This window comes from Cavia porcellus, unplaced genomic scaffold, assembly GCF_034190915.1.
Source record: "Cavia porcellus strain 051 isolate PalLab524CR breed Dunkin Hartley unplaced genomic scaffold, mCavPor4.1 scaffold_2, whole genome shotgun sequence".
NCBI classification, from domain to species: domain Eukaryota; kingdom Metazoa; phylum Chordata; class Mammalia; order Rodentia; family Caviidae; genus Cavia; species Cavia porcellus.
Window position 1 is genome coordinate 18291362 of NW_026947485.1, and position 12684 is coordinate 18304045.

The 12684-nt window shown below is 33.5% G+C and overlaps 1 protein-coding gene across 13 annotated transcripts in view; it reads right to left on the reverse strand.

Annotated features, from left to right (window-relative positions):
- The window catches only part of Dgkb (diacylglycerol kinase beta), a 645864-nt gene that overhangs the window by 132700 nt on the left and 500480 nt on the right, over positions 1–12684 (reverse strand). For all 13 annotated transcript variants that reach the window (XM_063238955.1, XM_063238993.1, XM_063238976.1 and 10 more), the window contains one exon: positions 10984–11179. In XM_063238955.1, coding sequence (XP_063095025.1) covers positions 10984–11179 — 196 coding nt within the window. The remainder of the gene's footprint in view (positions 1–10983; positions 11180–12684) is intronic.

The window sequence follows — 12684 nt, forward strand, 5'->3', positions numbered from 1 at the left end:
TTCAGAAGTAGGAGGCATAAAAAGGTAAACAAAATCATAGCACGCCTATCTTTGCTGTTTTACTGACTTTATGTTAAAGTGTCATAAATCTTGTTGACAGTTACCGCCACATCTACTGGCACACAGTCAGCAGCAGCCTGAAGAGTTTTGCACCATAGCTTGGGGCCATTACCTGTCCCCTGTTTTTCTTACAAAATATTTTCATCCCAGCAAGTAGCACCTCACAAGATCATTAATTTGCTAGGCAGCTTGTACTTTCCATGAAATCTACTTTTGAGGAGATTCTTACATGCAGTTGTGTGCTATACCTCCAGGAAGGCATAAGAAATTTAAGAGCAGCAAATTGATCTCTGCTGGTTGTTAAGGTGACTCTTTAACACAGAATTTATAGCTATGAACTTAAAATCTAGCAAACTAAAAACTAAAGATGCTGTTTAATAAATTCAGTGTCCCAGTGTCCATGTCTAAAATCTTTCCCATCAAAGCCTCCTGGACTTGACAGACAAGACAGTCAGGTGAGAAAACAAACCAGTCAATGTGAGGCAAATTTTCTGTATTTTTCTTGCCCATGGAATATAATAATTTATTTCACTAGAAGTCACAAGGAAAAAAAAATCAAAACAATGAACGAAGAGGGTGAGTAAATGCAGGCTTGGGACACATGTTCCTACACACACTGAGAAGCTATTATCTTCCGGTTCAAAGGTGGGGTGACTGTGCTACCGGGTTATTTAGGAAGTTGAATAGCTAATGTGGCAGGTATCACTTTTGAATGAACTTGCTTATCGAGTGGAAGAACAGTAATGACATCTTAGTAAAATGATTCTTCGCAAAGAATGACATGGCATAATAAAAGAAAATGAGGACCAGGAAAAAGGAATTCCCTGCTCTCTTTTATCCTCCTTTTTCTTGGGGAAAGATAACTTTACTCCTTCCTACACTATTTCCTCAGTTTAAAAAAAATGCACGCTCTTCCCTACCACTTTTTTCATTAAAGTCCTGGTTCTCTGACTGAAACTTCCAAAATAATTTTGATGTTATTCTGTACTTCATTTCAAACACCCCCCCCCCACACACACACATACACGCACACAAACACACAGACACACCCAGGGTCACAATGTCTGATTATTTAGCAGTAAGTTAACCTTATTTTCAAAAGAAAATCATATGAGTTTTACATGTCCATTTTTCTTGGTTTCACTCAAACTTTTATGCTTAAACTAATTCATTTATTTCATTTTTGTTTGTTTGCAATGTGTTGGATAACAGCATGGCTTCTAGGCTTATAAAGGAAGTTAAATTTCAGTATCTACCATAAACAGCATATTCAGTCTGCTTTCAAAAGAATGAAAACACCTGTTATGGTTTCTTGTTGATTGCTGATTTTTATATGAACATTTGGATGAAAAGTAATGTTTACAGGGAGGGTATATATAAAATATTCAAAAACCAAACTGCAGAAATGAAAAGCAAACTTTAAAATAGTTTATTTCACAAAAACAATAAGGTGAATTTTTTTGAAATTTATTGGCAAAAGCAGTCCTCCTTAATAAGGACAAAAAATATATAAACAAGGAATTAAAAAAATAACTCCATACCACAACAAAGTACAAAACCTAATATTCAGTCTCTAAATGAAAACAATCTTGCTAATATGTTAGCATATTGTAATTGCATATTTTTCAGTTAAAACACATCGAGAAATTCACTGCATGTCTGAGTACTCCTCAAATCCTACACACATCTTAAATTTCTATTTAAGTTTGATATAATTATTGATTTTGGATATCAAAAGACCATCTTTTTGCTTTTCAACTGCTGTACATATGTCTTGCTTCTCACTTTGCTCAGGATTCTCTGATGTTCACTCTTAGGGAGCTGTCTATGCTGTTGTGTAGTAAAAACTAAAAGACCTCATCATCATCAAAGGTAGAAAATGTAGCCAAACCATAACTAATTAATGTATTTATTATTGCTCAGCTACTTATCAATGAAATTGAAGCATCCCCTTGCATATGACTATGAACAATTTCTTTCGCAGCACTGACATGTTGAAATATGAAATAACTCAAATCTAATTTCTATAGAAGTCATAGTTTTATCCATTTGACTCTCTTTAACTTCCAAAAGACTTTTAATTACAAATTTATTATCTCTTTCAGGAAATCTAAAAATGGAATTCACTGATACTGGTGATTTTTTCCTTTTACTCTTTTAGCAGGATACTGAAAACTTGAATACTCAGTAAAAAAAAAAAATATGTTTTATGTAGTATTTGCTTAAAGAAGCGTGAGTCATGGAAAAAGTTAGTATGCTAAGAACTTGAACCATCCAAAGAGACTTGAACATAATACATTCTATATAAGAAAAAGAATTAGTGATTTTGTAACAAAGTATTTTGGGGGGTATTGTCCTGTTTGTGTTTTATCCACAGGAGTTGAATTTCACAAATAGCAGACAATTCTTTCATTAAATCAGAACCAAATTACTAATTTCAGTATTAATGGTTAGCTTTGACATGTTTAAAAAGGGTAGAGAGTCCTTAATAGACCTGTCTCCAACTCTGAAATGAACAACTGCTCAGGGAAATGGAATTGCTCAAAGATACATTTTCTTTCTGCCAATCTGTGAAATATAATATAATTATTCTTTTTTAATGAATCTCTCACTGAGGAACAATTTTTCAGTGCTTGAACAGGTAAAATGTAATGATAATAGGAGCAGCTTTGTAAATAAAAGAATCAAATGAGATTGTTATTTTGTGCCATATTATAGGATAATTAGAATAACAGTGTGGCATTCATCAGGCATTTGAACTTTCTCAAAAAAGCTCCCCAGGGCTCATTTAAATTAGTCATGTTTATCCATGGAGATTTTAGTCTTATTTTAAATGACTGTCACTTTATAATATTCATGTTTCAATATTTAGCTTAATCTGACTAATAGCTGACGCTGTACAGCAGCCAATAGTTCCTGCCTGAAACACACATTAAAAAAACTATAAATTCATAGTTTATCAAAGAAGAACAATAGAACTGTTTTTAATCCAGCCACAAGAATGATTATGCAGTGTAAAGGGTTGTGATCTATATGAATCTCTATCGATTTCCACAAAAATGGAGTAGCCTGGATGCAGTCCAAGAAGCTACCATTCATATGTTAATTAGCTCTATATAATAAAAGACTATATTCATGGAAACTAAATTCATGGCAAGGGAACTCTAGTGATTAGTTGCTTTGGGTAACCCAAATTCATTACTCAATGATAATTAAGTAGATGTCAGAATTTGATTCTTTTAAGAAACAGGTTTCTTTTCTCTTACTGGACACCCTTTGCGGTCTTTACAGTTAGGTAAGTGTGTGCAAAGAGAACCAGATGCTAGAGGCCATTTTAGCAAAACCATAAAGGTTGTAAGAAAAAAATATATATAAATACAGGTAAAAAAATTCGTATCTGTCTGGTATTGTTTGAGATCTATAAAAGAGTTGTCATTCCACAAGATGGTGCAATTGAAGTTTCATTCTCAATTATGGCTCAATTTTTCTTGATTATTATTTTTAATCTTGATAGAAACACAGTCTTTAATAGTAGCAGGAAAAATTAGAATCATTACTTATATTTAATGTTTAACATGGTTGAATTAATTCATTTTGGATAGTTATTTCAATTTCTAATTTTCAAGAATCTAACATAATTTGTTGTCATACATCCCAATAACAGGAAAAATCATTACAAATTCCCTGGAGGATATCTACCACCTGAATTGACAAAACTGCTCTAGGACAAAATGCTCTAGGGGCTTTATATTTAGCAAATATGTATGGATAGCTTTACATTTGGAATATGACTCTATATGTAATGTCATTTAAATTCATGGTCTACAAGTGCTAGTTAATTAATTGAAGTGTATATAATCAGATGGTATTTATTTAATGTGGAAATCTGTTTTATATTTCTATCTCTGCATTAAATTAAATTTATCTAAAGTTGTCTTGCCATCGTAACTTGGACAGAACAGCTACTCTTCTTTTTAGAGGACATAGGACTGGACACAAATGTCATAGAAATAAAAAAGATGATAATTTCATCAATGCAATCAGACCACAACATGTATGGAAAATGACATGTTAAACTATTTATAGCTTTCATCCATCTCTGCAGTTACAATTATGAGAATGTAGATGTTCTTAGAAAAGCATTTACTATTTTGCAAACAGTGAAGTTACACTGCCCCAGAAGCCGTATGCGATATATAGCCTGAACCCTGATTAAAAACTTGAATTAAAAAAAAAATATGTGCTTTATAAGACAGGGTAAGATAAGACTATCTGGTCTTAATTAGGAAAAAGTAATTTTATATTAAATCTTCCTTTTAACAGCTAGTTTATTCTTTTTATTGTTTTATCAACTTTAAAAGCTTGCTTCTTTTGAAATCTGTGAAGTGCTATCATACTAAATACTCAGATACATAATCTTAAATTGCAAATCCCAATTTTGATATTTAGGTAGCATTATTATTTGCATTATTTAGCACTGAAAAATGTGAAAGAAAGCAATTAAAAAATACAATTAAGGACTTATTTTTGCAACATCTCTCTAAAGGATATAACAAGTGTTTGGATCTATCTATTTTCAACCTATGAAATTATCATGATATTAGTGTATGCATATATTTTTGTGACATACAACATCTCAAATGCCATGTTCTTTTTTCAACAACTTTAACATCCAGGTATCGTAATGCTGCATGAAATCTCTTTCTTGTTTCTAAATTTAATTGATTTAATCACTGAATTTAAATAGTTGGAAATTATTCTCCTTGCTAGGATTTGAATGCCAAATATATCATCTACAGTTCTAAAATGAATATTGCATTTATATTTAGACAGCTTAAAAAATATCGACTTCTAAATTACCCTAAATAACCCATAGAAATACCTGGAAACACTGGTAACAGTGGATGACAAATGTCCATTACCATAAAATTTCTGATTTATATAACTTCTATGAGACATAGAAAGTTTCAAGTTCTTCCTATTTCAACATCCTTTGTGCAATTATCTGGGCTGTACAATATACAGTACACTCAGATTAACTCACAGCTCATGGGTCTCATTTGAACCATGAAGACATTTTGGAATAGTTATGTTCATTAACTTTGGAAAAGTAAAATTCAATTTATAAAAAATGTTTGCAGATACTCTCTCATTTATTCTCTTTGATCAATTTGCATTGGATTGACTTATGTATTGATCTTCATAGTTTTGGGGAAAATAAAAAAGTAAAGATCACAGACACATCATTTGATGCAGGAAAATTCAACAGTCAATCAGATACACAGTCTCTTCCTCTGGCCCAAAAAATCATCACAGCTGCATAATATTCTAAGATATTACTTTGCACAGAGAAACCAAATAAGGTGGATGGAGGCACACTTTGTATGGCGTAGTACATGGGAAAGCTTACTTTTTAGGTGAGATCATACCTAGTAAATCTCATACAATTTTTATTAAGAATTCAAATATTCACACTGATTGGACTGGATTGGATAGGAGGTGCAGGTAGTTGTTTTACTCTTTTATTATTTAAACAAGGTTACTACAAATGGATCAACTGCTATTATAAATAATAACATCAGCATTCCTAATGATAAATAGAAGATATAATAATATACAAAAATATATAAATATACAGACCTACAAATATGATGATTGAAAAACACAGCGAATATTTAAAATTTTAAAAAAAACTATTACAGCACGGTATCAGACACACTGTCACTAATCCCACTCAGAACACTGCCCCCTGCTTTCAGCACGGTTATCCCATCATTCTGGCCACTTTCCGGAGCAGAGCTGGGTCTTTTATGTGTCCTCCTTTATGCTGCCACGACAGCCTCCATGCCCAGAATCAACTCAGCACACCTTTCGTGGTCATTTTGACTTTGGAAAGAACCGGCAGTCACATGGTGCCCTCTCTGGTGAGTCTGGTAGATGAGGACAAGCCGTCCTGTTCTCACAAGCCTGTCTTCTATGGGATGTCACTTGGCAACAGTGTCCCCTCTGTTTATCATCACCCCTTATAAAGAGACTCATGAGAGGATTTCCAGAGCTGCTCCAGAAAGTGGCAAGGATGAAGAGATAAGTGTGTTAAAGGCGAGGGAAAATATTTGGAAGGGGATGAACTACCATGTGTATTTTACTGTAATGGCTTGTTAAAAAATTTAAGCATTTACTCTGCACTTCAATCACTGTGTGCATGTGTGTTTGTGTGTGCGCTAAGCTTTGACATATTCATCAGTGTACCCGCTCAGCCATCTCATTTTTAACAGTCAGTGCGTGCTGAGCTCTGTGCAATTCTGATCCAATAGAGGAATTAGTGTTGGTGAATGTGAATGAAATCATTGAAAATTTCCTGGATGACATAATATGTTAATTAGTTTTAAAATAAACTTTCCTGTGACAAGTACCTGGCTAGCTGTACCCATACCCAGGGCTGACAGTCACCTACTTAATGAGGTTTCAAGCAGGAAGTCCAGCTGCTCCTGGCAGCACCTCCCCTAGCTTCTGGCAAATGCTTGAAACTATGGTTTGAATGTAATTACTTTTGCTCAGTGTTTCTCAAACTTTTTAAAGCTGTCAACAACTTTTCTCTTTGCAACTGAGGCAGTATTTTAAAAGGCAGTGATAAAATACAGGACCAGAGTCTAATTTGTATGAATGTATTTTAAAGTTCAGGGGGTTAAACTTTTCAGTAGAGTCAAACTACAAGAATAGTGGGATATTTTGATGACAGCTCCTGTGGCGTAGTCATCCTATTTTTGTGATTTCCATGTGTCATTTCGATTATGTGATATTGGGACTATCCCGATACACATAGATATATAGTTCAGTGATAGGAACTTTTTATATCGCACTTAGTCATTGTGAACTCTTCTGATTCCATTCCTGGAGTGTGGGATCCGGGATTGGCTTCTTCAAAGCTAAATCAGAACAATAATGGCTCACTCCTCTTGACACAGTCTCACATATTGAATAAAACATACTTTTCAAAGGTGCCAATTTGAATACAGTTTTGCAACTTCATCACTAGTAATTTATGATATAATGCACTTGCTGTCTGCTTCACTGAGTCAAAGTTTAAATTACCAGATTTATTTGACTCTGCATATGGATCAAAAATTTTCAGTTTTATATCTACCTCCTTACTTGCAGTTGAGAGCATATTTCAATCCAGTCTGTGCCAAAAGCTTGATGTATAGATCTATCTATATCTAATCTATATCCATAGCTATGAGACTATTATTTGTTGAATCTAGCTAGCAACCGTGATTTCTTTGTGAACAAAAAATGCTCCTTAACATAATCTAAATTTGCTTTTAAAACACTGGTTTTGCCATCAGGTTTTCCCTTCAACCAACTGTAACATGTTGTTTCTTTCTTCTGCCTCACAAAGTTATCTGAAATTTCTGGCATTTAATTGGATGATATTCACGTATGATACGATGATAACATATCTATTTGTAAAGTTTTCCTATTAAATATGAAAAGGCGTGTTCTTTTAAATACCAAAGCAAGACTGTAGACTTTCTGATCAATGCCACATTTATATGGGTGTGTATTTGTGGATGTCTCTCTCTCTCTCTCTCTCTCTCTCTCTCTCTCTCTTTCTCTCTCTTTCTCTCTCTCTCCAAATAAATATAAAGAAATCAAGAAGGAAAAGGAAGACCGCAGAAAGTTGTTTTTATCTGAAAACACAAATTAATGATCTGAGAATTCTTAATATGATAAACTCTTTATAGGATACATTTTTGAACTTCTTTAGACCATTTTATTGCTCCAAAAATAAAGCAATGAATTTGAATCAAATTTTTACAGAACTGTTGAAGAATTACAGTTATAATTCAATGAAGCACTGTATGAAAAATAATGTTTTAGCTGAAGGCCTTTATATCTTTTAAAATGCAAATCTGCTACCTTCATCTGCAATCAGTCATTTATACATTAATGTGAATGAATTTATTAGACATCTCTCTGAGGTTAATTTAGATGAGGAGGAGGTAAAGATGAACTCAAATTGAAAGACATGGGAAAGATTAAATATTAAAGCAAGGAGCATTGAAGATAAACTTGGACTACTTTACAGTTTTGCTTGAAGACCATGCCATCTATATATAACACACTCATTTATATTTACAAACACACACACAAAGAAAATGGCTAGGGAATTAGAAGTGTATGAGTATGAATATGTTTCAGAGTTGCGTGCAAACAGTTCCATGTATCTCAATAAGGAATAATATAATGAAATGAATTACTTATCATTTTGTTCACTCTGAATTGAACCTGTGGTAAAAGTTCCAATCTATATATTTATTGAATAGTCTGCTCTTATGCAAGTTTCCCAAAAAGGGACTGGTTTTGGAGTTTCTAATCATACCCAGTTTAATATTTTGAGATTTTGATGCTACAAACCTAATTTATTCCATGTTATTTCTTTAAATGAATCAAGAGTCTTGATTTTTTTCAAATCCTTCTAGTGGATAAAATGATTTATCTCTCTTATATGAATTTATACTTTCTCTGCACTACCCCAACAGAAAAAAAAACTTTTCAAACTTTAGAAAAACATACATCCATTCCAAAATATATCAAAAACATTTTACAGAGGGATAATGTGACAAAATGTCTTCTTGTGTCACAAGCCCACTTTCTTCTTTCTCAGTGGTATGGAGACTTGATTCTAAGAGCTCCACAGTAGGAACAAGAAGATAGTAGGGTAAACGAAAGCATTTCTTATATGCATGAATACAAAGAGTTTACTATAATAGTTGTAGATAGTTTGTGATTTACTTCAAATTTGCATTCAGGAGAAGAGTGCACCAAGCGAGGTGAGCGAGGGCAGGCAAATTCACCTGCAGGGAGCACAGCCCTGTGTCTCTGATGCTTTCAACAGCTCAGTGAGTGAATACCACTGACCACTGAGTCTCTGAGAATCACTGGTTAATATCGGCAACCTGAACTTGCAAAGGCCATGCCCCTTATTAGAATATAGTGATAGACTGATAAACTTGGAATAGTTTTTATTTGTTGTTTTATACATGCATAGTATAAGACTTTTGTAATGAGAGAACCAACAAGTAATTATATAGTGCATAATAATATAATCTGTATAACTGAAAGTTTTTCATTTGATCTAGTATGGTCTTTAATTCTAACTCTTAAATAACTTTTATTACACTTAGGAATTTACTTGTACACTTATATTGTTATTTAAAAATGACAATATTAATGTCAATGGCTTCTAAAAATAATAATCATATTTATTTTCCCACTCATTCATTCATATAGGGTTACTCTTAATTTTTATATTTCTTCTTCAAAAAGTTACTTTTCTTCATATTTTCATAATCATGTTGCCTTCTGAATATAAAATATTTTAATTGATTTGTTGTAATATTGGTTGTACTATACTGCAGAATTATTCAGGTTTATTAGTACATTTCAAGAACATCCAGGCCTCCTGTCATTAGTAAGTTGTAGTGATCATTGTTTTCAAGAAGCTACCACTGTCCAACAATCTAGCACTGTAGCAATCGAGCTGTGTCACACTCACAGTATCAAGGTCTACATAACAGAGGTACTAAGCCATAGAAATATTGTCCACTACCAGGAAGTTCAAATACCTTCTTATTTATTTATTTGTATTGAGGATTTAAGGCTGTGACCTTATATTTTGTCCTTACTACACTGAGACCATATCTTTTCATATTTCCCAGTACCATCAATAGTATTAGATATATTTTAGAATGAAAGATATCTATAATTATATATATATATATATATATATATATATATATATATATATACACACACACACATATATAAAATTATGGGCAAAATCACCACTTCAATATCTTTGCTTATAAAATCTATCAGGAAGAATTATGTGTCATGTAACATTGTGAATTATATTAAAACACATTTAAAAATTCTGTTCCATAGGTTTTGTATCTTTTTTTGTTTTCCTATGCTCTATTTTCCACATTTCCTAGTAGTTGTTACTAACTTTTGAGAAAAATGAAAGCAGATAATAAAAATTTATCATGCAATATTTAAAAATTACCTTATAGGTCATACTTAGAACAATAGCTTAATATATACTATAGCCTTAGTATTATTTTATTTTGTGTGGAAAAAACTCTTGTTAGAGAAAGATAATAAAGGAGAGGGAAATTCAGGAAAGCCATATATAATTTTTAAGTCTTTTATGACATAATTTAAGCATGCATTGGTATCAAATAATATGAAAACTACAACTGTATAAACAGACCCCTTATTATAGCATGTTTTAGTTAATTTTTTTGTTTCTGTTATTGTTGTTGGGGCACAATACCCAGCACCCAAAATTAAAGGAGAAAGGCTTATTTGGCTTAGAGGTTTCAGTTCATAATTGCCTGGCTCCAAGGCAAGGTGGCTTGGGAGAGAACAGTTCATGGAGCCCACAAGACATCAAAAAGGCTGAGGATGTAGCTCAGCAGCAAAAGTGCCAGCCTGGCAACTGCAAGACCCTGAATTTGCTTCCCAGTACAAAAACAAACAAGTAAATAAACAAACAAGACATCAAAAGCAACAAGGAAAAGGAAACATGACTCTGCCCTTTTATCACATGCTGGCTACCCACCCTAGGGCAGGTGTATGATTCACACCCTTATGCCAGCCAGAACTATGCCAAACCAATCAGTGCAGTGAGTTACAAATCATGTCCTTAATCCCAGTATTTTAAATCCTCGCATTGCATTACAAATCAATCACACACTCTAGATTCAGCCACCTCCAAAAAAGCCTCATGACTGCATAAGGTTTTGGGGGGACATCTGGACACAAACCATAACATAGTGAAATGGAAAACTCTTCTTAAGGTAGCCTTTAAAAATCTGTGGACCAAGCAGTTGAACACTTCATTGCTGGAAACCCTACCTTGACTTGCAAACTTCAACTCTTTGGCATCCGTGAGTGTAGTCCTTTTTTCAGAGCCCTTTTTCTCTATCCGTCGATGGCTTCTTCTTTTCTTAGACTCTCCCCAAAGATTGGATCCCCCATGCATGCTTGGTATATTCAAGATTGCAATTCCTTCCAAGGAGATGTTCATTAAATCTATCTGTACTCCATCACACTAATCAGCAAAAGGAAAAGAACAGAACTTGTCAGCTGTTTTTCCTTCCCTCTTTGGTTTCTAGTTTTTTTCACTTATTCTCTAATAAGGGCTTTTACATTTATAATCCTACCATTTCTAGATAAACGTTTCAAAAACACTTAAATGCTTATCCTCAATGTCAGTATAAAATATAACGCAGCCAACTAACATTAGCCAGTTATCACTTATAATCCTTAAAAATGTTGAAATTAGATCACCAGTGTGTCTTTGTTTATAGAAAACCTTTTAAGAGAGACACACTATTATCTGTACACACAGCCAGCTGCAAATTCACAGCCTGCTACATGATGGTTAATTCTCGCCAGCGTGGTTAAATTTCAGGCAGTGATTTTAATGGTTATCATTTAATGCAAAGCACTGCACATTACAAAGCATTATGAGGGAAAGTGAGCTAGTCTCTGTGATTCATGACTTCTGTATTTTGGGGGTAGGGGCACAAAATGAAGTGGCTTGAAAGACTTTGGAGAAGAAAAGTATGATGCAGAACTTCAGATGATCTCAGACTTTTGAGAGACCACGCGATACACCCAAGGCAGTGGGAGGCACAGTTGTTCAAATGGACATGGAAGACCATGCGGAGGGAGAGCAATGACAATGGTTTGAAAAAACAAGCCAAAAGACTCATCATTCAGACCTTTTGGTTTACTTGGAGATGGAACATTCTGTTGAAAATGAAAAATATGGACATCATTAACAGACTGCTTTGTTGCAATGACTGAGTCACATTTTAATTTTTAAAAATATTCTAATCATTGTTGCTGATAGGTTTGTGTGAAGAGTAATAAAGCTACACTGTATGCTGTGGATGATTCTATGTTTCAGGTTTTCTCAAATAGGAGTTAAAATTCATATATTCCAGAAATCATTCAATTTTAAATTGTTCCAGTATTGGAGATTATAAGATAATTAACAAGACATAATTTTTATTTTTAAGAGGATTTTGTTAGTGGTCAACAGCTCCTAAACTGAAGTATATCTGCGGTGAGGTTGTTTTATTGTTCATTTGTTTTTACAAAATAAGTCATTGATAACCTCGTTTCTTTTGGAAGTGAGGATGCTTTTAGACCACGGGAGGTAACTGGCTATCAAAATGAGAACAAAACAAAATTCCCTCTTTCTCCACATTCACTTCATCAGACTGAATCGAGGATTACATTTCCTCACCAAAAAATAAAAACTGTGAAATAAAGCAAGACATCTTGAGCCTACTTGGCAGGGGCAGAAACAAATTCTAGAGGAAGCGGCCAAGTTTTCATTCGCTTTGTCCCAACAGAGAGTGAATGCAGGGTCTGGATGATTCTTTCTATTTTTTTTTCCCCAAAAACAAGTGACTTTTTTTGGCCTTTCCTTCTCATGTATTAAATTAAAATGATTTCTTTTTACTAAAGAATTCTGCTCATGTGTATACTCACTTACTGCTATATATTCTAGATAAACAGATATTAATTTCATAATTAAAAGTA